Source organism: Danio rerio, chromosome 6, assembly GCF_049306965.1.
Source record: "Danio rerio strain Tuebingen ecotype United States chromosome 6, GRCz12tu, whole genome shotgun sequence".
Lineage (NCBI taxonomy): Eukaryota > Metazoa > Chordata > Actinopteri > Cypriniformes > Danionidae > Danio > Danio rerio.
Genome location: NC_133181.1, coordinates 48877183 through 48903953, shown reverse-complemented (window position 1 = coordinate 48903953; position 26771 = coordinate 48877183). Strand labels below are relative to the sequence as shown.

Below are 26771 nucleotides of genomic sequence, written 5' to 3'. Positions count from 1 at the left end.
ATGCGGAATGATTTTGGGAGAATATCCTAACTGAAAACTTTTTTATGTTTACAATGCAAATCCATTTAAATCCACTTATTTGGTAAACAAAGCGAGTCCCACATATAACAATAATATTCGTTCGTTCATTTTCTTTTCAACTTAGTCCCTTTATTAATCAGGGGTTGCCACAGCTGAATGAACCGCCAACTTATGCAGCATATGTTTTACGCAACGCATGCCCTTCCAGCTGGAACCCATCACTGGGAAACATCCATACACACTCATTCACACACACACACTAGGGACAATTTAACTTACCCAATTCACATCTAGTCCATGTCTTTGGACTTGTGGGGGAGCACCCAAAGGAAACCCACGCCAACACGAGAGCACATGCTAACTCCACGCAGAAATGCCAACTGACCCAGCCGAGGATTGAACTAGCGACCTTTTTGCTGTGAGGCGATCGTACTACCCACTGCGCCACCGTGACGCCCATAACAATAATAGATCTACTAAAAGACAGAAAATATTACTTTACAAACTGAATAGATTAATAAATCATATGAACAGTTTCATATTAGTCAATAATATTACTGAAATTAATTTAAAAACTGAATAACATATATATAAATAGACTTAATCACTGGCTAAAAATCTGCAGATTTCTCTATGCACAGATTCCCTGAGGGCCTACTTACTGTATAACTATAATAACTCTAGTTCTTTTTGTTTTCTATGTTGTTCCATTGATATAGTTTTATTAAATTTTGATAATCTTAACTTCATGGTGGACTATTATATAAAATCACCTCATTTTAGTTCATATTTAGGACAAATTGAATGCTTTGAAACGTGCCTAAAAGTAAGAATCATATGTTTGAATTACTCATTTCTATTTTGCTTCCATATGAAAGGTATCCTTGAAGTGAGGAAAAGACATTTCCTCTGGTGTCATTTATTGTCTGACTTGTTTATTTCTCTTTTCCTTGGTGGCAAATTGTATGTTTAATTGCTCCCTCTGTGATTAAGAAGGCAGTTTAGGGAGTGTGTGTTTGGGACAGCTAGATTACACATGACAGTGCTTGTTTTATCACACAGCCTTTGTGTTTAAGGAAGAGAACGAGTATAAATGTGTTTAGTCTACATCTAAGGGTAGATACCTGAAAGGATGCTGGAAATAGGACACACACAGACAGATGCCTAAATACACGGAATAGTTCCTTGGCTGATAAAATGGCTTGTGTGCTGTTTGTCTTTTTCTGGCTCTACCTGCGTCTCAGTGGAGGAGCTACTTTGTTTCATCTCTGACCTGATAAAATATCAACCATTCATAATAATTCTGCTGTGCAAACAACACACAAAGACAAAATAATAATAGATAAAGTACACTGAAAAGGTGTCAGCTCTGTTTATATCTCTTTTGAGTTGAAGGATAAAAATGCTGGTTTGCTTTAACTTTAAGTCCTGGTTGAGTCAGTTGACATATCTGTGTGGAGTTTGCATGTTCTCCCCCTGTTGGCGTGGGTTTCTTCCAGGTGCTCTGGTTTCCCCAACAGTCCAAAGACCTGCGCTATAGGTGAATCGGGAAAACAAAATTAGTCGTTGTTTCTGTGTGTGAATGGTTTATGGATGTTTCCCAGTACAGGGTTGCAGTTGGAAGGGCATCCGCTGTGTAAAACATATGCTGGAATAGTAAGCGGTTTATTCTGCTGTGGCAACCCCTTATGAATAAAAAGACTAAGCCGAAGAAAAATATTTTAACCCAACATTAAAATATATCAATATTTGAAAATGTTTGTCCATATTTTACCAATGCTAGGTTGCAACAACCTAACATTTTTTTTAGAGTGTAACATCAAATATTATTATTGGTACCTGCCATATAGTGTTGATTTTAGTCTGAGCAAACCCAAATTAACATAAGACTACAGTTGAAGTCTCCATATACATCCACACTCGAAAAAATGCTGGGTTGTTGTAACCCAATGTTGAGCCAAAAATGGACAAACCTAACTGTTGCGTTAAAATGTGGCACTTATTATCAATAATAAAATAAGTAACTCACACTGTAAAAAATTGTTGGGATCCACAAAATTGCTTTATGTTGCCCCTACACAAATCGATTAAGTTAAAACTGAATTGTTTTATACAAATGTAAGTGGATTGAGCATAAAATAATTAAGTTGTCCCCTAAAAGCCCAAGTATTGTGTTATTTCAGCTCATTTTAAATAAGTTTGAACAAGTAGCTGAAATGAATCGTTTGAGCGCAATGTTCCTGTTGGAGTTGACTTTATTTGACCCAGCGTTGAAGTACTACAACACAAATCTTTTTTAAATTGCATCCATCCATCCATCCATCCATCACTGTAAAAAATGCTGGTTTCCACACAATTCATTCATGTTGTCCCAACACAAATGGATTAAGTTAATTTAACACTTTTAACAAATTTGTGAGGATTGAACATAAAAAAAAATAATTTGTCCCAATGAAATCTCAAGAATTTTGTTGTTTCAGCTTTTTTAATTTATATGCTTTATTCAAAAAATGCTTGGTTGTCAAAACCCAAAGTTGTGTTAGATATGGACAAACCTAATACTGGGTTAAATAAAATAAAATAAAATAAAATAAAATAAAATAACATTTAATTTAATTTAATTTATTTTAATTTAATTTAATTTAATTTAATTTAATTTAATTTAATTTAATTTAATTTAATTTAATTTAATTTAATTTAATTTAATTTAATTTAATTTTTCACATTTTAACCCAACTGACACATTTGTTGATATTTGACCCAGCATTAGTATACAACAACAGCATTTTTAGAGGGTTATATAATAAAACATACACATATGTAAAATACAAAGGTATAACCACCATTATGGGTGGTGCAGTGGTGCAGTGCGTAGGGCTGTCACCTCACAGCAAAAAGGTGGCTGAGTTTGCATGTCCTCCATGTGTTCGCGTGGGTTTCCTCTCGGTGCTCTGGTTACCCCCACAAGTCCAAAGACATGCGCTGTAGGTGAATTGGCTAAGCTAAATTGTCTGTAGTGTATGTGTGTGAATGAGTGTGTATGGATGTTTCCCAGTGATGGGTTGCAGCTGGAAGGGCATCTGCTGTGTAAAACATGAGCTGAATAAGTTAGCGGTTCATTCCACTGTGGCGACCCCTGATTAATAAAGGGACTATGCCGAAAAAAAAATGAATGAATGAACTTGACAATATAGTTAAACCTTGGCTGAAGTTGATTGTAGAGACCACCGGTGAGACCATCAACTCATTTACATTGGAGAAGAATCAGTGCTGGCTCAAATATTGGTTTATCTCACCTCTCAATGCAGTGTGTGGTTTAATGGTGGACATTAAATATCCAGTAGCACTAACTCCATCTTTGTTTTCCTCTAGGGGGGCTTTCTCTGAGGTGTTTCTGGCTGAGGAGAAGAAGACCCAGCGACTTGTTGCCATTAAATGCATCCCTAAGAAAGCACTGGAGGGGAAAGAGAACAGCATCGAGAATGAGATTGCTGTGCTACACAGGTCAGAACCAACTCTTATCAATGGCATCATAACAAATAGTGGATAAAACTGGTTTAAAGAGGCCATGGTTTATGTATGTACTGAACAAGGTAACAATTGTGTTTATTGGAGGTACTAACAAGTGAGGCGAATGTGCTACCCACTGCGACACTGAATTGTTTTTATATTTATGTACATTTGTACTGCAGTTTCAAAGAAGGAAGAGCACACATCTTTTCCCAATTTTGTAGTACAAGAGGGGCGACGCAGTGGTGCAGTAGGTAGTACTGTCGCCTCACAGCAAGAAGGTTGGTTCGAGTCCAGACTGGGTCAGTTGGCATTTCTGTGTGGAGTTTGCATGTTCTCCCTGCGTTCGCGTGGGTTTCCTCCGGGTGCTCCAGTTTCCCCTACAGTCCAAAGACATGCGGTATAGGTGAATTGGGTAAACTAAATTGTCTGTAGTGTATGAGTGTGAATGACTGTGTGTGGATGTTTCCCAGAGATGGGTTGCAGCTGGAAGGGCATCCACTGCGTAAAAACGTGCTGGATAAGTTGGCGGTTCATTCCGCTGTGGTGACCCCGGATTAATAAAGGCACTAAGCCGAAAAGAAAATGAATGAATGAATGTAGTACAAGAGCACAAAAAATAGAAGTAGGAAGATTCAGCTGTTTAGAATGAATCATTTAAATAAACAAGTCAATGAATCAGTCATTGAGGCAGCCACTTGCTGCCACCTGCTGGTGGTTTTAGTGTCCTTTCAATTAAGAAAAAAAAAAATTAAATTACCAGCACCTTCTTTAAATAAATAAATAAATAATAATAATAATAATAATACATTATATTGTGGTTGGTGTGGGTAATAATAATGTTAGCTTACAAATGTTAAAAATAATATTCAACAGATTCCAAAAACATTAAAAAAAAAATATATATATATATGTATATATATATATATATATATATATATATATATATATATATATATATATATATATATATATATATATATATATATATATATATATTAAATAAAAAAGATGTATTCAATAAAAAAATATAATAATAATAATATAATATGAAATTAAATTAAATGACCAGCATCTTCTTAAAAAAAAAAAAAAGTTCTTGTAAATTATATTGTGTATACTATGGTTAATAAGAATGATAGCTAACAATGGCTAACAACAATGTTTTACAGATTTCAAAAAAAAAAAAAAAAAAAAAAGTAAAATAAAAAGTGGCTACCCCTGGCTACTACCCTTGATTAATAAAGGGACTAAGCTGAAAATAAATTTAATTAATTAAATTATCAGCATCTTTACTAAAAAACAGTTTTCTTGTAAATTATATTGTTTACTATGATTAATAATAATATCTAACAGATTACGTACAAAAAAAAATAAAATTTGGCTGTTCATTCCGCTGTGGTGACCCTTGATTAATAAAGGGACTACTATGCCAAAAAGAAAAGGAATGAATAAAAAAAATTAAATTAAATTACATTAAATTAAATTAGGTGGTTCATTCCGCTGTGACGACTCTTGATCAATAAAGGGAGTAAGCCAAAAAGAAAATGAATGAATAAATAAAAATTAATTAAATAAAAAAAATAATTAAATTAAATTACCAGCATCTTTACTAAAAACAGTTTTCTTGTAAATTATATTATGTCTAGTATGGTTAACAGAAATGTTAACTAACATTGGCTAACAGTATAGTTTAATAGGTTCAACTCAGACATCATTAACACAAGTGAAGACAACAAACAAGCAAATGACTCCAATGAACCACAATATAAAATTACAAACTTTTTTGTCACAAACCATGCATAAGCAGACAGATTACACAACAACAAACACCAGCACCATATATGAGCCAGTGTAATCGTGTCATGATGTGCGCTTAAATACAGGATGAATGCTGCCAACTATTCGTGAGGCAGTGTTAAGGATAAGTGGCAGTCAAGATGCCCGAAGGTCTCTTCCTTTTTCTCTTAAGAGCCAGATTGCTCTTTGAGAGAAGAAAAGCTCTCGTAAATGAGATCTGTGCCATAAAGACGTGCTATAGCTTTAGAAATGGTAGAAGTGTGCACCGGAAATGTCAAGAGTACTGGAGATAGGCCTATTTTTAGTGACTCTGTTGCCAGGGCTACAACACACACAGGCTGGGATGCTGTGGAGGTTCCCCGCAGCACTATTGAGAAAGAGAGAGACCAAAGAGGATGAATACAAGACGAGAATTAATAGAGAGAGAGAGAGAGAGAGGGAGAGAGAGAGGGAGAGAGGGAGAAAATTCCAGCATTAGTGTGAAAGACTGTAATCAAATTGAATGCAGGAAACCAAAGGAGTGAAAGTCAAATGGAGATGAAGAAGAATGTTTTATTTGTCTAGCCAGTGAATGTGCATAGAGACAGAGAAAGCGCAGTAAACATAGGGAATAAAGGAAGGAAAGATTTAAAGTATTGCGATTTGGGTAAAATTCCTAATAGCAATTTCTTTTACATATTGTGATTGTGATTATATTTTGTCGAGCTTCTAATAGTGTTTTTGAGAAAATTTTGATGAATCATTTTGGCTTGCCAGTGAATAGCCAGACAGAGATAGCCCAGTAAAATATAGGGAATAAGAAAGGAACGTATTGAAGTATTGTGATTTATTTTTGACAGATATTGGAAATGCGATTTAATTTGCCATTTAATTTTGTAAAGTCAAGCTTGAGCTCAATAATGCAGCACACACAAAAAGGAGAGTCGTGGATTTGCTCTCGCATAGAGTATAATATTTTGGTCACACTTTACAATAAGGTTTCATTAATTAATGTGCAGTTTTATGCAAAAATTCGGGCACCCCTGACAATTTTCAGAATTGCAAGCCATAGCCTGCTGGCTTTTCAAATTAGAAACTTCATTTGGATATATTGTATACCCTAGGGAAAAAGTTACATTTCAGTTCTGATATAACATTTGTTTAATCAACAGATGCAATGCAATCTAAACCATAACATAAACAGACAGGTCCAAAAATGTCAGAATAATGACATCAATCTTTTGTACAGCCACCTTATGCTGAAATAACAGCCTGTAGGCGCTTCTTATAGTCAAGGATAAGTCCCTGAATTCTCGCTGAAGGCATTTTAGATCATTCTGCAAAATTCCTCCAGTTCAGTCAGGTTTGATGTGTGCTGGGCGTGGACAGCCCTTTTCAAATCAATCCACAGATTTTCGATGATATTCAAGTCTGGACTGGGATGGTAATTCTAGTGCATTGTATCATGTCTGAGCATGAATTCCTTGGTAGATCTGGAACTGTGCTTGTGGGTCATTGTCCTGCTGAAACATCCAACCCTGCCTCTTGACTGATTCCTCAACATTGTTCTTCAGAATCTGCTGATCCTGGGTGGAACATACGCGATCTTAAACTCGGACAAGGTTTCTAGTGCCTGTGCTACGTATTTCTGTCTGAAAAGCATAACATCATCTAGTTTTTTATCGAAACCGAATGGCATATCGATGTGATCTTCTCTCATATAAAAAGAGCACATAACTATGCAGCCAAGGCCCAAACTTTTGCATAAAACCGGTTTTTACTACAGGTGGGTTGAGCCTATTTGGCTTACTGACTATGCCTGTCTATGTAATACAGTGGAATACTAGTATACAACCCACATGAAACAATATATATATATTATATACACACATGCACACGCACACGCATGCGCACACACACACACACACACACACACACATTTTGTTTTACCTTATAAGGAGCTGGGCCCCCCTAAAATGAAAATCCTAAAATCGCCCCTATAAAGTGTTACCAATGTATTTATAATGCATTCATATCACAGCTTTTGCTATTAGCAAATCGCTACATTTCAAATAGCAATTCACAGGCTAGCCTGTGAATGTGCATAAAAACAGAGAAAGTTAAGTAAAATATAGGAAATAATGAAGGAAAGCAGGAAAGTGTTGCAATTTGGGCAAAAGCGTAATAGCAAATTTTTTTGGACAGTTCTTGTGATTGCCAATTGGTTTGTGATAAAATGTTGTAAATTTAAACTTGAGCTCAAAATTGCAGCACACGAGTCATGATTTGCTCTCAGATAGATTATAATAGTTTATATCTCATTCATGTTGCAGCTTTAACTATTAGCGAATCAACATTCAGGGCATTTACAGTTCATTTCAGTTGTGTTTTTTTTTTTTGTATTAGCTAATATTATTAAAATAGTTTACAGGATGTTATAAAATGAAGTGAAATAAAACTATTAGATGAACAATATTTTAGTAGATGATATACATTCTTTGTGTGTGTTTAAAATTAAACCAAACCTTAAATTAAAAATACAAAAAAGACACAAAAATTATTTCTTTGATTTACTACATTTTTTAAGTTGTTGTAAACAATTTATTTGGGCTGAATTTAAATAAACAAATTGAGTACTAAACAGTACCAAATTTAATTTGTTTGTTTAAATTCAACACAAATAAAATGTTTGCAACAATTTTGCAGAAATATTTTTTCAGTGTAGAACTGAAGAATGTTTTCATGGCAGTTATACCTGAAATAAATAGATTACAATAAAATAGAAAAAAATATTAAACATAAAACTGATATAAAAGTCCATTAATGATATAAAGAAATTTTTAAAAGTATTGAAAATGACTAAGGCACAAATAAATGCTATTTTAAAAAATACTATTATTACATAATCAATGATAAATGAACACAATGTAGAATTTGCAGATTGTCCGTTCTGAACCATACAAGAAATAAAAAGTTGAACATTTTCTGCAGAAAATACACTGAAAATACACTGAAAAGAGTTTTTACTCTGAAATTACAAGTAGATTTCAGTAACGATTGTCTGAGGCTAGAATTATGTTCTAATCATTGTTTTTTTTTTCCTTTTCAGAATAAAACATGAGAATATTGTTTCCCTGGAGGACATCTTCGAGAGTCAGTCACATTTGTATCTGGTCATGCAATTGTGAGTTTACATTTTTCAGCACATTAAGATCACATCAACCACAGTGACTTTCCTTTCTATTTCCCCGTTTAAATCTGGTATTAAAATCCAAGGGCTCTATCATACACACGGCACAATAAGGCACAATTTTTGTTTTCAGACAAATGCAACCCTAATTTTCACATGTGAAATGGTAATTTTGTGCCACATGGTTTCAATAGCAAGTCCATTTGCTTGTAGGCTAAAAAAAAGTGCATGGCGCAAATGCAATAAGGGTGTGTCCGAATTCACTTTTGCTGTTTCAAGGACGGAAAAATATCTGCACCGTGACGGATGGTCTAACAGGCCTGTGCTTATTCTCTTAATGAGTTATGGGTGTGTTTTGAGCATAACGTGCATTAAACCAATCAGAGACTTATCTTACATTTACTTTAAGAGTCAGTTGTGTCATGCCATGGCGCATTTGCTATTTACATGGCAGAATCATAAGCGGAAAACTGAACGCTTCACTAGTGAGAAGAAAACAGTTAAACAGACCATCTACAGAGCGAAGATAAAGAACGAGCCACTTCCAGTCAGCCTCTTTACTTTCTCGTTACTTTTACTGTTTACTTTACTCCTTTACTTTCATGGATAAGGGAACGTGTTGTAAGGGCTCTGTTAAAGACACCCAATAGCCTACATATTTAATTTTGTTTCTTAAGCGCAAATATTTGTTTTAAAACTATTTCTAAAATCAGTTCTAATTTCCAGCAAACAAATAAATGAAAAATAATAAGTTATAGGCTATCCAAACACACATGCAATTCTTACGCTGCCTTTCTACTGCACTTTTGGACATGACTGTCGCAGTACGCCCCCTTGTGGCAGTCGCACAGAATTTTCTGTGTTGTCGTGCACCATGGGAGAGTAGCTAAATTCTCGTGGTGTCCGAAATAAAGTGCAAAAAGTGCCTTTATTCTCTGTGCGTTTACCATGATTGAATAGATGAATGAATAAAAACTAGAAACGCATAGACCGCTAAAAATTTAGAAGGGGATTTGAAGACAACATAAAAAATCATATTTTGTATTATTGAATGATGAATAGAACCGTTTTTTTTTTTAACATAGACCTTTTTCTTATTAAAAAAATAACGAAAAAAAAAGTCCTATTTCTCATCTCACGCGCCTGCTTGTGAAACACTGGAATACATTACATCCGGTCGGCAGGTAGCATACGGTCTTGTTGCAGGAGTTCAAATATTTCAACGGATCCACAGTTTGAATTTGAATCTGAATTTTCCACATACGGAGTTGATCACAACTCCACGCAGCTCCTGGACTACTCTCTAATGAAAATAATTGACTTCTAGTCTGTCGCTTGTCGTGTGCAGTGGAAAGGAGGCTCTATGTCACATGTGGTCCAAAACTCAACAGGGGGACAATTTCAAACTTGTTTTTATTAAAACAAATATAAATATGCATATAATAATAATACACTGCTAATAATAGTAACATTATACAAAAGCAAGTCATGAATTTATATTTATGTAGAAAATAATAATTTTTGTAACATTTTAATCCTTTAATTGTTTTCATATGTAAAGATATTTGTGTATTGCTGTACATCCTGTGTGTATTAAGCAATGTGTGAGCGCTTTGGACATGTATAGGTGTATAACTAACACGCTCTCCTCTGGACTTTGGACCTGCTTTTAGTTGTTTAATTGCGCAGTCTGTTCACTTTCTCAAAACAGCATAATAATGCGCCTCTTTTATAGACAGGAATACCCATGAGTCAACAAAGTGGCGCAAACAGATTTGCTATTTAAACAACATGGCACAAAATGTGAAAATTAGGGTTGCGCTGGTCTGAAAATAGCAACAAATCGCGTTATACACGTCTTGTGTCTTATTGCACTGGGTGTATAATAGGGTCCCATGTCAATATTAAGTCAGTTTTTCCTTAAAACAAGCAAAATAATCTGCCAATAAGACAAGAAAAATCTTATTTCAAATATAAACAGGATTATTTTGTTTACCCCATTGGTAGATTATTTAGCTTGTTTTGACTTAATTTTGACTGAATATTAATTTAGAAAACAAGAAGTAAAACAAGAAATGCTTCTTGGCTTTAGAATTTTTTAATATTTGGACTAGAAACAATTGAACATTTCTATTGTTTGAAATGTCATTTTAGTAAATGTGCTAACTGTAGTTTTTTTTTATTGCGTATCTCTTTATAGAGTATCAGGAGGAGAGCTCTTCGACAGGATTGTTGAAAAGGGTTTCTACACTGAGAGAGATGCCAGCAAACTCATCCGTCAGATATTAGATGCAGTGAAGTATCTGCATGATATGGGCATCGTACACAGAGACCTGAAGGTAACACTTACATATTCTTCCCATATAATCACACTCAGCTTTTCTAACCAGATGTAATGTGACAAATTATTCAGCATGCAATATTTTTCTGCCCTCACTGAAAGCCAAATGCTGCCACCGAGGGACAAAGTCGCTGCCAATAAGAAAGTATTTAATGTTTAATATTCAGCTCAGATGGATGAGGTTTAACAGTAGGCGATGCTGAGCAACATGACAGAAATAGACTGTGTTTGGAATGTATAACTAATGGATGGCTCACTGCATATTGTATACTGCCTTTAGTGTCCGTTTTATTATTAATGAGTACACATCATTCAAACCAGTACATGATATTGCTAAATAACTGACCTCATCATTTAATAGTTACTAACCTTTTTTATTTTAAAGGTGCTGTATGAACATTTTTGACTCTTCTAAAACATAGAAAAAAATAATGTTTGCAGATATCTAAGAAATATGCCAAGTGAACATTCTTGTTTATCTGAAAAACAATGCTGAAGTCAAATATTCTGCTTTGAATATGTGAATTATGTGCCAGAACGGCTGTCTTTGTTTTGGTTCTTTTAATGCCTAGTTCACACTAGAGGATTTTAAGCCTGATTTGAGCCCGATTTGGAAGTTAACGAGCTCGCCGACAGATCGGGCTGTGATCGGGAAGAAATCTGCGGGTGCTCGGCGCTCGCCGCTCTTTATGTGTGAACTACTGAGCAACGCATCAACGAGGCTCGCTGACGCGTCGCCGACACCTCGCAGACGGAAATCCTACATTCAGCATGCTAAATATTCCAGAGCAGTCGGCCGACTCAACCCCACGTGTGGTCAGATGTAGTGACGAGCTACAGCCAATGAGAGAGCATATCAGCATGAGCTGAATGGCTGTGTGTTCAGGAGCTCAGCAGAAACATCTGTGATTGGTCAGAATGGGCATCAGTGCACTCGCTTCATTCTGCGTTAGCACAGACATGAGAGTAGGCTATATTAACAGTGGAACTAGAATTCTGTAACTATTAGAATTACCATACTGCTCATTCTGATCGTTCTCATATGAAACGCCATATTGTCACAACATATTTACATTCAAAGCTATTATTGAGATATTAAAATTAAGCTTTGAATGTCTGGCATCATATTTAATGACACCATTACCCTAAAAATATAATATTTTTTTGGTAATACAGCCTATAAATATGTAGTTAAGATACTAAAACACTTAAAGGCTTGGCTTTCATTTTCACTTTCAAACAGGAGCTATTTAACAGCACAGAATCTGCTGTTTTGAAAGATATCTGAAGTAAATTGATGTTTTTGCCATCAGAAAGTTTTGTTTATGTTAGCAGGAAGTTGCTAGGCAAGAAAATGCACACATATTTAAAGTCACAGCGAAAAGTATCAGACATGCATGCAGTCATTTTGACCAATATGGTAATTTAAGGCAGAAATGCTCAGTTCTTTACTGTTTTGTAATAAAAAAAAATAACAATGTCAGAAAGAAATACACTGATAGTTAGAAAACGGCAGGGTGTTATTTGTTAGTTTTATTTCAAAGAGTTATAAAATTACAAAAATTGAAAACTCTCTGTGTATCTATCCACTGGAACCTTGCAGATGAGTGATTAATCCGCTCATAAATCAGCTGATTTGACGATGTTTTTAAATGCTTTCTCCAAAGCTTGAAAAGCTGTCAGTGATGTAATCAGCACACAAGCAGCCAATAGTGTTCAGCTTTTTTCTGAACTCCCTCAAATTTTCATTGGCTGTGGTTTGGTAGCTTGAATGAGCTGATGGGGAATGAGTTGTTGTCAGATCATGTAGTGTGTGACCCCCCTCTTGTGGATCGTTCACAGAGTGTTGCGTAGTGTGAACACCACAGAGATCAAAAGACACAAAGTCAAGTCATGTAGTGTGAACGGCACAGCGATCTGCTGATGTTTAAAATCCTGTAGTGTGAACTAGGCTTAACCCGCCCAATGCCGGTTTAGCCAATTATATTTCTGCACTCCGGGTTGCCTTGGTGGAAAACCACATATTTCATTCATTCATTCATTCATTCAGAAAGGCTCTTAAAGAATGCGTCTGTGAGCAAAATGTGATTTCCGAGAGACAGAAGCAGATCCCGAAATGAGATGCAGATTCAGAGTTCCACGTGAGGTTATTAATTAGCAAATAATCTAAATATTATGGACGTGAATGTTAGGTGAGCAGGTTATATTGTAACTGCGTGTCCTAACAACAAGCTATGTGATGAGATTTGCAGTGATAAGCAATTTGGTTGTTTGCTCCAGATGAAACACAACAGAAATTTAAATAGAGCCATTCAGATGCACAGAATAGTGCACTCCAATGAAATGTAAGGTTTCTAATTTAACTATTACATATTAAACCTGTTTAACATTATTAAATGTACATGCTGAATCACTGATATGTGCTGGCTTGCATTATTTCACAGTTCTAAATTTCAATTTCAACTGGTTTATTTGATGGAAGTCAACGATTAACAATTTCAAGCATTTTTCAAAATATCTTCTTTTGATTTCAACAGAAAAAACAAACTTATAAAGTTTTGTAATCATTTGAGGGAGAGAATATTAAATTTTTTTGGTAAACTATTTCATGAATATGCTATGTTTTTGCTACTTGTTAATTGCTCTATATTATATTACATAATCTTTATTGTTGTCTTCTTTTAAGAATCGCATTGGACAATAGTTTAAGCTTAAGTCGGTCTCTGGTAGATTTATACGAGAAGAGCAGGCTCGAATGGCACTCACGAGAGAAATTTGAGATCTTAAAAAGCATACAAAGCAGCTTCTTTTTGATTTGGGGAAAACAAAAACAAAAAAAAAAAAACAAAAGAAAACTGCAAAAAAAAACTGCAAAAATAAACAAAAAACTAAAACAGAAGAAAACTAAAAAAAAAAAAAAAAAAAATCAAGCTCCTGGGGCGTATTTTGCTCTCTCCATAAATATATAGGGGTACGTAATCAGAATGAGCCTGGGTTGGATACTAACATCTAAACACAAGTATTTTAATTTCAGTAAGACTTGATTTGATGTTATAAAGAAGAATCAGAGTTTCAGAGCTGAGATAAATAAATCCTCTTTGTGTGCAGCCGGAGAATCTGCTGTATTACAGTATGGAGGAGGATTCGAATATCATGATCAGTGACTTTGGCCTGTCCAAGATCGAGGACTCTGGGAGTGTGATGTCCACTGCCTGCGGAACGCCTGGATACGTGGGTATGAATGTGGCTTTTTCGATTTTATCATCTTTAAAGTTTGGCCGTTAACATTTCTGTTTTTAGCAGCGCTTAGTTGTTTGAAATGCTGCACAGTGTCAAGTGTTTCCTTTTTTAAAGTGGCTCTTTAATGCAGTCTTTACAAAGCTCCAAAGGAAAAGGGAACAAATATAGAGCACTGAAAGCTTTTCTCCCGCTCTCTCAATCAGCTCCAGAGGTCTTGGCACAGAAACCATACAGTAAAGCTGTAGACTGTTGGTCCATAGGAGTCATTTCTTATATCCTGTAAGTATTTCTTGATAGTCATCTAAATTAATTAATTGATGGTCATGAAATAAAAATATTAAGGGTTAGTTCACTCAAAAATGAAAACATAACACAATAATTACTCACCATTATGTCCTTCCAAAGAGACCTTCGATCGTCTTCAGAACACAAATTAAGTTATGTTAGGTCATTCTCTATAGACAGCAATGTTTCCAACTCATTCAAAGTCTAGATAAATACCAAGAAACCTCCTCAAAACAGTCCATGTGACTTAAGTGGTTCAATCTGAATATTATGAAGCTATATACAATACTTGACAGAAATTCTGTTGCCAATCCAAGTTTTATGAACAACAAATAATAACTTGACTTATAGTTGATGAATTGGTATCAGAAGTGGCTTATATGAAAGGCAAATGCCTCTAGATTATTCTTATTTTACCAAAATAAAATATGATCATGCCTTGATTTGTAATTATTTCATTAGGACGGTAAGGTCTGACTGTGCTTAGACAAAAGTCTTGTTACCTAACAGAAATAATGTCCAGTGTAGAATATGAAGTCATGGTGCAGTGCAAGCAGAATTAATATGCTGTATGACTCCCATGAGCTTGGACGACTGCATCCATACATCTCTGCAATGACTCAGATAACTTATTAATAAAGTCATCTGGAATGGCAAAGAAAGCGTTTTTGCAGGACTCCCAGAGTTCATCAAGATTCTTTGAATTCATCTTCAATGCCTCTTCCTTCATTTTACCCCAGACACGCTTTGATGTGGAGGCTGAAGTATGGGAAGGAGCGCTATCTTGTTGAAGAATTTGACCTCTCCTGTGGTTTGTAATGTAATTGGCAGCACTATTGTCTTGATACCTCAGGCTGTTGATGTTTCCATTCACTCTGCAGATCTCTTGCACGTCCCCATACTGAATGTAACCCCAAACCATGATTTTTCCTTCACCAAACTTGACTAATTTCTGTGAATATTTTGGGTCCATACGGGTTTCAATAGGTCTTCTGCAGTATTTGTGATGATTGGGATGCAGTTCAACAGATGATTCATCAGAAAACTCTACCTTCTGGCACTTTACCAAATAACCAACTAGAAGTCAAGTTATTATTATTATTATTATTATGCTCCACACATAAACCAAAAATATTTAATAGTTTCTTCTCCTCAGTGTCAGTATAGGGCGCTCGTTCACAAGAGCGATGCGCTCTTCATCAGTTTTGCTTCTAGAGTATATCCCGAATGTACTCCAGGCATCTAGAGCAGGGGTTCCCAAACTTTTCAGCCCGCGACCCCTAAAATGAGAATGTCAGTGACTCGTGACCCCCAATATTCTCTGAGGTGGTGGTTATAAATACAGAAACCTTGTATGCAATGACGCGCGCACACACACACCAATAGACCCAAGTCTATTCTTTGTTTTTTTTATGTATGTCAGTGCTGTAAATGGGCTAGAAAGTTTAACCTGGTGTTACAAAATCTGCTGCATCTGACAGTATTGCTGTGTCTTTAGTATAATGTAATTACCCGAGAAGTCGCAATCCAATAGAACTAGTAACTATAAGCTACTATAGTAATTTTATAGTTTATAGTAACTATAAACAACTATTCTTTCTCATCAGTAGGTTATTGATAAAATACAGTAAGTCTTAAGGTTTAATAAAAATTAATTGATTTTTGAAAATCACCAGGCGACCCCCCTTCATTGTCCCGCGACCCCTCGGGGGGTCCCGACCCCCACTTTGAGAAACTCTGATCTAGAGTATACAGTACATCACTGCACAGTTTGTGAATTTGCAAAATATATTGACACTAAGGAGAAGAAACTGTTGAATTATTACATTGTTCAATTGTTGATTGAAATTCTCTAACTGCTATAGTTAAATATTATATTAAGTTGTGTTACAATCATTTGTTTAAGATTGAATTGTTCTACTGTATTTTAAAATGAGAAAATTAATTATCATAACATGTCCTGACTTGTTGCAATGCAACAAGATTCCAGCAAGATTCAAGCAATCTGTTCACACCAGTCGCAACATAACAGAAACATTTAAATGCCAAAGCCATTCAGAAGCGCAGAAAATTGCACTGTGCCCCCACGAAATAAGGCTTAAAATCTAATTAACAAATCTTAATGATTATTAAAGTACATGCTGAATCACAGTTCAAATGTTCATTTTCAAAATATGTTTGCTAATTATTTTATTTTAAAGATCTGAGTTACATTTTCCACTTCTGCTTTCAGTATGGCAATACATATCGGGTAAAATAGTAGTCAGTAATATCTGGCACTGAATAAAGCACATAATCAGCACCTGAGGGGATCATTGTCAGTATTTTATATTGCTGTTCATCCTTGACGTCGCAGAAATAGAAACTGTTTTTAAAATAAAACATTTGCACGTTGCTGTTGGTTAGTTCAGAAACTCCTATTAACATAAAAGAAAAGATACCTTTTATTGAGTATTGCAGCGTTGTGTCGCATGTAGTTAGGTCATTATCTTTGCTTTATGTACCCACAAGTTTTCTCCTAGCTTCATAATATTTAGATTGCATCACTGAAGGCATATGGTCTATTTTGAGGGTGTTTTTGTGTACCTTTCTGGACTATGGAGGATGTGGGAGCTCTCAGATTTCATCCATAATATCTTGATTTGTGTTTTGAAATGGACGAAGGTCTCTGTGGTTTGGAACAACATAAGGATTAGTAATAATATTGTAGGCTGAACTAATCCTCTAATTTCACATAATCATTTAATCTAAATAAAAATGTATGATTTAATCGATGTATAATTTATGTAGTTAATTGGTAATAAACTGCTTTTTGTTTCACAGTTTATGTGGCTACCCCCCATTTTATGATGAAAATGATGCCAAGCTGTTCGAGCAGATCTTAAAAGCAGAGTATGAGTTTGACTCTCCGTACTGGGACGATATCTCTGATTCAGGTACTGCTTCACTCATGCAATAATAACAATAATATGAAAATATCTTCTATCAAAGAATTTTTTTATAAAATATATTTATTTTAATATATTTAAATATATATATATATATATATATATATATATATATATTTTTTTTTTCTTTTTTTTTTTTTATAAAAACCTTTATAGCTGAAAAGCAGATTTTAATGTTGAGCAGATTTTTTTCATGCACTACAACACGATTAATTAAACTACTGTTGAGCTCTGTTATGGATATTTTCTATTTCTTTGGATGCATAAATTGTCATTTGATGTTGTCAATCCCATCCCATCTCAGCCAAGGACTTCATCAGTCACTTGATGGAGAAAGATCCGTCTCTGAGATACACGTGTGAACAGGCTTTACTGCACCCATGGTAGGATCACCTCAGAATCATCGCATGCCAATTTTTCCTTAATTTCCTTTATAATATTACTAAAATTGCATTATTAACCCATGGTCCATCTGTGTTTTTTGAAGGATCTCTGGAGACACAGCGCTGGATAAGAACATTCATGAATCTGTCAGTGCTCAGATCAAGAAGAACTTTGCTAAAAGTAAATGGAAGGTACGAATCCCACATCATTTGCTACTTTGTTTAACCAGAATAACTTATTATAAACACGAGCAGTCTCTGTGGAATATTTTTAAATATGCTTATAGTCAGAAATCTGGAGTAGTATGCCGTCTTTCGAATGAGACGTTAAACCGAGGTCCTTACTCTCTGTGGTCATTAAAAATCCCATGGCACTTCTCGTAAAAGAGTAGGGGTGTAACCCCTGTGTCCTGGCCAAAGTCCCTCAATTGGCCCTTCTGATCATGGCCTCCCAATCATCCCCTTCCATCGAATTGGCTCTATCACCATCTCAACATGGCATCTCCACCTAGCTAGTGTGTGGTGAGCGCACTGGCACCGTTGTCCTGTGGCTGCCGTCTCCAATAAATTCCAAATTTGGCTTCAGTAATGACTAAACTAATGTATATGTACAAATATAATATTGTAAAGCATCCTATAGAATATATTAATTTAAATGAGAGATTTGTGAGGGGTGTACTCGTATATGCTGAGCACTTTACATACATACATACATACATACATACATACATACATACATACAGAATTAATTTTTTCTGATTAATCTTTCAGTAATTGTTTCTGAAGATGCTTGCAAACCTCTTTGTAAGGCCGTTATTGTCTGTTCTTGTCCTTGAAGCAAGCCTTCAATGCGACAGCAGTGGTCAGACACATGCGGAGACTGCAGCTGAGCACCAGCCTCGAGGGTCCGAGCCAAATCACCAGCACCAGCCCGTACAGACACCTGCTGCTGCCCGCCAAAGAGCTCGACCAGCGGGATGAGGAGGAGGAGGAAGAGGAGGAGGAGGAGGAGAACGGTACGATTCACAGCAGTCTCCAATCACTGTCATAGTAAGACAAGACACTGCATGTGAAGAAGGTAAAACAATGAACTCAGTTATGAGCATATTTCCATAGTTTATAGTTAAGATTTGCAAACATTATTTTGTCTTACAAGTTCTGTATATTAATATGTTTATATATGCAAATGAGGAACTGTGTCATTAAATAAGCACTACTTTGCACACGTCTCTAGCACTGGAGAAACATAACTTATTTTTTTTTATATATTAGAGTCTTTTCACAAGGGGAATGCGCATCATATTAATGTTTTTATTAATCCATAATTAAGAAAATACTGCTAACAGCTATAGGTTCTTTAAAAAATAACTCTTTATGAAAAGCAAAAAAAAAAAAAAAAAAAGCCAAAAATCTTAAAATTGACAGGTGTATAACAAACAGTTTTTGCCTTCAGTATCCAGTGTTGGGGGTAACGCTTTACAAGTAATGCGAGTTACGTAATAATATTACCTTTTAAAGTAACGAGTAAAGTAACACATTACTTTTTAAAAATAAGTATTGATATTTGAGTTCTTTTTTTTAATTGTAATGTGAGTTACTTTTTAGTTTAATTAATTAGCTTTTTAACAATAAATTGCTGAATTAAAATTAAAATCGTCATAATAAATCATGCAGTCAATGAGAGAATGTGTTCATTATTTTGAACACATTGAAGAAAAGGAAAAGGGGATTGTCTCAATGGACAGTGGTTTTACCAACAAAATAGTATAAAAGTAGTAAACATTTTCCAATAATCTGTATATACGAAATTAATCCGGGGTCACCACAGCGGAATGAACCGCAAACTTATCCAGCAAGTTTTTACGCAGCGGATGCCCTTCCAGCTGCAACCCATCTCTTGGAAACATCCACACACACACACACACACACACACACACACTCATACACAACGGACAATTTAGCCTACCCTGTTCCCCTCTACCGCATGTCTTTGGACTGTGGGGGAAACCGGAGCACCCGGAGGAAACCCACGTGAACGCAGGGAGAACATACAAACTCCACACAGAAACACCAACTGAACCGAGGTTCGAACCAGCGACCTTCTTTCTGTGAGGCGACTGCACTACCTACTGCTCCCAGACAACACTGTCCTAAAATAATATATTTTTATATGTTTTTAAAGGTTAATAAATGTTATACAGTGCGTTGTTAATTGCAGATCTCCTCTATTAAAAAGAAAGAAAAAAAAAAACAAGCTCTGAAAGAGATCAAGCCTCAGCCAGATAATAAAAAGTAACTGAGGGCCTACTCACACTATGCCATCCGTACCGTGCCCAGGCCCGTTTCCCGGATCGTTTGAGAAGTGTGAGTGTGCTGAATCGGGCTCAAGCATTTTTCACTTGGCCGGCCCTGGCCCGGTTGAAGGAGGTGGGCCTGAGCGCGGTTCACTTGGGCTTTGGCGCGGTATGTTTGTAGTGTGAGTGCAAAACGCGCCAAAGCCCAAAATTGTAATGCATTACTTTCTAAAGTAACTTTCCCCAACACTGGGAGTAACGCCTTAAAAAATGTAAAAAATAAAATAAAATCAGTTAAATCAGTGTTATTTTATTATTTTAGCATTAATTGATTTATACTTTAATAAAAATATAAATATATGTATATGAAATTAAGTGTATTTTTCATATATTTGTTGTTTATATATTTTCTGAGAAAAAAATCTGTGCTCTTGTTATTTTTGTTTTTTAATTCTTTTTTTTTAATTTTGATTTTTTACATTTGAATTTTATGTCAGCTATTTTGTTTCATATGTTTATATGTTATGTTATTAGATTTATAAATACTGATATAATATGATATTTAATAAATTTTTTTATTATCTTATTTTATATGAAAATTTGCATTTTTTTTTGTATTTAACTGCTATTATGTGTCCCGGTAAACCAAACCAGGAAGAGACTAGAGTTGTGACATTGTGTTTATCCCAAAAACAAAGACACTGTGCTAAAAAAAAAATGTATAAAACTGATTTACTTCCATCCTTTGGATTCTGATTGGTTGAGCAGCATTCAAAGCTGTTGTAAAACACTCTACAAACGTTCACTTGTAACTGTTGTTTGGCAGCCTTTCTGCTATCAGTTCAGTCAAATATATTTGCCTTTTTTAAATAAAACCTTGCTACACACAGTTGAAGTCAGAATTATCAGCCCTCCTCTGAATTATTTTGTCTTTTTCAAACATTTCCCAAATGGAAATATTTAACAGCAAGGAATGTTTAACAAAGCAAGAATTTCACAGTATTTTCCATCATATTTTTTTCTTCTGGAGAAAGTCTTATTTAGAATAAAGAATAAAAGCATATTTTATTTTTTCAAAACCATTTTAAGGTCAATATTATTAGCCCCGTTAAGCAATAAACATTTTTTGATAGTCTACAGAACAAATCACTATCATACAATGACTTGCCTAATTACCCTAACCTGCCTAATTAACCCAGTTAAGCCTTTAAATTGCACTTTAAGTCGAATATAGTGTCTTGATATCTAGTAAAATATTATTTACTGTCATCATGGCAAAGATAAAATAAATCAGTTATTATAAATGAATTATTAAAACTATTATGTTATAAATGTGTTGAAAAAATCTGCTCTCCATTAAATAGAAATTAAACAAATATACAGGGCCTAATAACACAGAAGCGCTAATAATTCTGACTTCAATTGTATGAATTGTTTCATAAAAACAATAAGCCTCATTAAACCATGATTTATTGTGAATCCATAACAGCTAGGGGAGTCCCTGTATCTGTTCATGTTCACCTCTTCATGTTCAGGCTCTCCCAGTGTGGACGGCCGTCGAGGCAGTGCTGATCGGGACAGTCTCAGGAGCTGTGCTTACTGCTGCCGACCAACCAGCAGGATCTGAAGCAGAACCTACAGAACACACACACACACACACACACAAACACACGCACACCAGACTGAGCCAACCAGGACACACAGCTCTCCTGCAGACAGACAGCAGATGGAGCCAAACCCAAACAAACCTGACAGGAGAGACTTTGAGATGTGGGTATATCATTGACAGATGCGTAACTCCTCCATCATTTTATTTTGTCTGATTATAAATATTTCTGTACCCCAACCAAAGAGAAAAAAAAGTGTGTTGTATATTTATGTTATTTATTTCTCATTAAGGAAACGTTCAGGTCTGTACCCCGTAGCAATTTGGACTTTCTTGGAAAGCCACTAGATATTTAATGTCTTAATAACTGTCCCACTTGCTCAGGCGATAAAATCATATATCATCGTAAATAAAGGGACAGTTTACCCAAAAATTAAAATTCTGTCATCATTTATGCACCATCCACTGCTTCCAAACCTGTTTGAGTTTCTTTCTTCCGTTGAACAACAACAAAAAAAAGGTGTTTTGAAGAATGTTTGCAAACAGTAGCCATTGACTTCCATAATATTTATTGATTTAGTTTACTATGGAAGTGAATGATTACCCTTTTACCCATAACATTCTTCGAAATGTTTTTGTGTTGTTATTCAACAGAAAAAAAGAAACTTGTAAAGCTTTGGAACCACTTATGGGTGCGTAAATTAAAATTTTGAAGTCAACTGTCCCTTTAAGTACATTTTCCCGCCTTAATCCACAAGTCCATGTCGTTGAATTGTTATTTGGTTCAGACTGGCTCTGTAGTGAAAATCTGTGGTATTTCCAAGCTAAACCAGCAATCATATGATCTTTTGCATATAAATAGTGGCTGCTCGCTTTTGTAAACAGTCATGGAAGTGTTTTTCACATTCATTTTTTTTTTTACCATGGGGCCTTTTAAAAGCATTATAAGGCATGAGATTAATCACCCAGCTATGAGGAAAATCAAAACATTTAAGAAGAAATTTATAAAAATCTGAGATGGTAAGGGTTAGTTCACACAAAAATGAAAATTCTGTCATTATTTACGAACCCTTAAGTGGTTCCAAATCTTTCCATCTCTCTTCTGTTGAACACAAAATAATGGATTTTTGGAGAAAGCTGAAAACCTGTAACCATTGGCTTTCCATAGTATTTGTTTTTCCTATTGTGGAAGTCAGTGGTTACAGGTTTTCAGCTTTCTTCAAAATATCTTATTTTGTGTTTATCAGCAGAATGAAACTTATATAGGTTTAAAACTAACTGAGGCAGAGTAAAAAGCGAGTAAATTTCATTTTTTATCCCTATCCCTTTAACAGCTTTAAACAGGGAAAACGACTACAATCCCATGAAGCTTTGCAAATGACAATGTTGAAAACATTAAAAAGAGATATCTAAATCTATTCATAGGATTGAATTAATATTTGATTCAATTTTTGTTGTCAAGTCGGGGCCAAAAGTATATATTTGAAATGGGAAATTTGATCATCCAAAACATGCAAAGTTACCCGCAGACATTAGTCACAGACATCAGCTTTACAACACTTTAAAATGCTGTGCTGGTGTTTCGTGTGACATGCATTCCTCGAGTCAGTGTACACTTACAGCACTGTAGTTCCTGTCGTACAGTATTAGGTCCTACTCTGTAGAAGTAGTTTCCCAATGGCATTTCTAGAAAAACAATTATTCACAGTTCCTGCTGTACAAATACAACAAAAAGTCCTGTAATCATTGACTTTCCATAATATTTTTATTTTACCATGGAAGTCAATGGTTACAGGTTTTTAGCTTTCTTCAAATTATCTGTGTTCAACAGAAGAAAGAAAATCATCAGGGTTTAAAACCAACTGAGGGAGAATAAACAGCAAGTAAATAAATTTGTTTAGGTGAACTATCCCTTCAGCAGCTTTAATGAGGGGAAATGACTACAATCCCATGAAGCTTTGCAAATGACAATGCTAATAACATCAAAAAGAGATATAATAATCTATTAATTCAATTAAAACTATATTTGATTCAATTTTTGTTGTCAAAAGTTTGACTAGTATGGAAGGCAGTCGGGGCCAAACACTTTAAAATACTATTATTCATTTGAAACAATATTTTAAATTTATTGCAATATATGCAAATTTGATATACTGAGACTCTCTGATTGGATTGAAGTTTATGTACAGCATCATGGGTAATGTAGTCTTTCTACCAGAATTATACTATCGAACACAATTGTTTAAAAAATATGTTAATGTGAAAAGATGTACAATATATACAGCCGATTAACATCCTCAGAGCTCACATCAGGTCTGTCTTTAACGATTTATCAGATACAGTTAATCTGCTTCTCTATGGAGAAAATGAATGGAGTTTTTACTTCCGGAACTTGTCTGTTGTGCTCCGTCGACCTTCAAATGAAGCATGTAGAGAAAACAGGTTATACGTGAGGGTGTTGAGAAATTTGAACAACTTTCCAGATGCAATTTTCACACCCAGATTAAATGCCATATCAAAACTATATAAGCTTGGCTTTTAATAGTTGTAGACTGTTTTAGGCCAAAAGTAGCTCTGCTGTCTAGCTCTGTTCCAAAACCTTAAAGAACAGTTATGTACATGAATCGCATATAAAACATCCATACATATTTTAACATAAAAAGAGAAATTAACACAATATGATAAATAGAGAAAAATATATTACAGATGCAAATTGTAGCTTTTTTTAACAACCATGTTGGAAGATATGTTCTACAATTATATTGAAGAATGACAAAGCTAATATTAATCAGGCTCAAATTGTAAAAGAACGCTTTATTTTCACATTTTCTCTGAACTTCTTGATAAAACAGTTGCCCTAATTTTTTCCCCTAGCAAAATAAATAAATAAATAAAAGTCTTATAATGCAGTGGAGCATGCTCAAAAATATATTTCATTAAATACCAAAAAGTATTTAAAAATACTGACTATTTTACTCAATATTTGTGAGGGCTATATTTATGCTTTTACAGTATTGCAGATGCTGCATTGTAGGCCATTCACACAGAACATGTTTTTCACTGCACTACACTATTTTCTAATTATGTTATCACTCTAGATTGGCAAGTTTGACTAGTATGGAATGCAGTTGGGGCCAAAAGTCATTATTCAAAATGTGAAATTTCATGCAAAACATGCAAAGTTACCACAAGACATCAGCTACCAACATCACCTTTAAAGCACTTTAAAATACTGTGATGGTATTTCATATGTCATGCATTCCCCCAGTCAGTGTACACTTGCATCACAGTAGTTCCTATTGTAATGTATTAGGTCCCACTCGGAAATAGGAGCCAATTTAGTTCCACCTAATGACATTCTTAGAAATAAAATTATTCACAGTTTCTGTGGAACAAACACACCCAAAAGTGCTTATCCCCCCCCCCCACCCCCAATAGTTCTAGGAACTATGAAAACATCTCTCCGTTCTGAAAGCTCCTCAAATACAGCTATTTAATTGGCCACTCACAGAGAACACATTTTTTCACTGTGCTGCACTACTTTTTCATGATTTTTCTATGTAATCACATTAGACCGACATGCTGGACTAGTATGGAAGTCATTCGAAGCGTGAAATTGCAAAAATGTCACAGACAAAGGCAACAGTTAATAATACCAACATCACATTTCTAAATGTGTACGTCTTGCTGTAACATAGGAAATGTAACTGTAGGAAATATGAAAACATTCCCTTATTCTGAAAACTTCTCATATACAGTGATTTCACTGGGTAATGCTGATGGAATCAAATTTCTTGTTTTATATAAAGACTATTGTCCCTGAAAGCCTTCCATACACAGTTGCACTTGAGTCTTGTGCAGTGTACATTAAACAATGTCAAGAAACCATTTGTAAAACTGCACGAATAACAAACAAAAAAAGGATGCTCTTTGTTAATCAACCCTCAAAAGGTTTTGGAACAGAGGTTGATTAATAACTATTCTTTGTCACAACATTGATTTCTTTTAGCAACTAAAAATGATTTATTTCCCCATGATAATCTGCTTTTTTCTGGTGTGTGTTGTGTGAGCCGATCAGTTCATTGCTTCAGATTCTTTATTTTGGGTCGCTGGCCATGATCTGTACTGTTTTCCTGTGCAGAAGACGTCTAATGTTTGCATGACCTCGTAAAAAAAGTATGTTTACAAGAGCGATGAACAAACTACTAAATATTTATAAACATATTCATATCTTTACCACTATGCTAACTGAAAAAAGACAGGCTATTGCTGTCTTATGTCGTTGTGAATTGGGAGGCACAAGATATTTTGACACTTAATCTGTTTCTTTGTGGAATATGCGTGTTTTAAAACAACAACAACAAAAAAAATGAATTTATTAATATTATTGTTATTGTAAAAACTCAATACTGGCCTTACTTTCAAACTGGATTGAAAGAAAAAAAAGACAATGCAAGAACATTTATCACCTTGTTCATCAGTATATGTGTATATATAGATATCATATCTGTGCCAATTTGAGCACATGACTTACTTGAAGCCAACAATAATAATAAAAACAACAATGCATTTGTTTTGCTATGAACCCTTATTTGATTAAATGTAATATTTCCTATACTTCTGTAAAAATATTAAATATTAGGTATATACAGTCTATAATATATAATTAAAAACATGCAGATTTAGAACTGCTTTCAGCCTAAGTGCAATCATTGATTTGATTAGTATAAACATGCAAGTCTAATGAGCAGTTCAGTAATCCGTTCATTATTGTAATTATGCAAACTGCCTCAGAAGGGCTGATTAAACATCATTTGGAAGTCATCTATTAAATACTTTGGCTTCAAAAAGTACTACATAAAGTTGCACCCTGGTTTTTGGGTAATTAATTCCTCCCTTACTCAATTCTGACTTTTTATTTCATTTATTTATTTCTACATGGATGTGCACACAGGAAGAGAAAACACATATACAGTATGTGTATTATACATTAAGACGATGTATGCATATATTGTATGTCTTTTTTTGTAAAAGCAACAATTGTATGGATGCAATGCATCACGTGTTATCGATGGAGTTATGACGAGCCAATGATTTGTACCCTTAAAGATATACAGGTAGTAGCACGCTATGAATAAACACTTCTTGTCTATGCATTGTGTGTTCAGTAAAAT

At 34.8% G+C, this 26771-nt stretch overlaps 2 protein-coding genes across 7 annotated transcripts in view; one reads left to right on the top strand and one right to left on the bottom strand.

Annotated features, from left to right (window-relative positions):
- camk1a (calcium/calmodulin-dependent protein kinase Ia) overlaps positions 1-26751 on the top strand; it is a 54653-nt gene extending 27902 nt beyond the window's left edge. Inside the window, exons 3-12 of one of the 2 annotated variants that reach the window (XM_021477264.2) lie at positions 3394-3525; positions 8420-8494; positions 10701-10839; positions 13950-14076; positions 14285-14360; positions 17190-17302; positions 17619-17697; positions 17802-17889; positions 18536-18713; positions 21527-26751. In XM_021477264.2, the coding sequence (XP_021332939.1) occupies positions 3394-3525; positions 8420-8494; positions 10701-10839; positions 13950-14076; positions 14285-14360; positions 17190-17302; positions 17619-17697; positions 17802-17889; positions 18536-18713; positions 21527-21618 (1099 nt within the window). In that variant the 3' untranslated portion in view covers positions 21619-26751. Of the gene's footprint in view, positions 1-3393; positions 3526-8419; positions 8495-10700; positions 10840-13949; positions 14077-14284; positions 14361-17189; positions 17303-17618; positions 17698-17801; positions 17890-18535; positions 18776-21526 lie in introns of both variants that reach the window. The other variant, XM_021477265.2, reaches the window with a different exon arrangement.
- The window catches only part of LOC555793 (actin-associated protein FAM107A), a 60664-nt gene that overhangs the window by 21356 nt on the left and 12537 nt on the right, over positions 1-26771 (bottom strand). For 2 of the 5 annotated variants that reach the window (XR_012408191.1, XR_002459113.3), the window contains exons 6-7: positions 21513-21626; positions 18496-18739 (exon numbers count right to left, since the gene is read on the bottom strand). The gene's annotated coding sequence lies outside the window, so the exon portion shown is untranslated. Of the gene's footprint in view, positions 1-6144; positions 6897-17454; positions 18761-21512; positions 21627-26771 lie in introns of those variants that run through there. The other 3 variants (XR_012408189.1, XR_012408193.1, XR_012408192.1) reach the window with 3 other exon arrangements.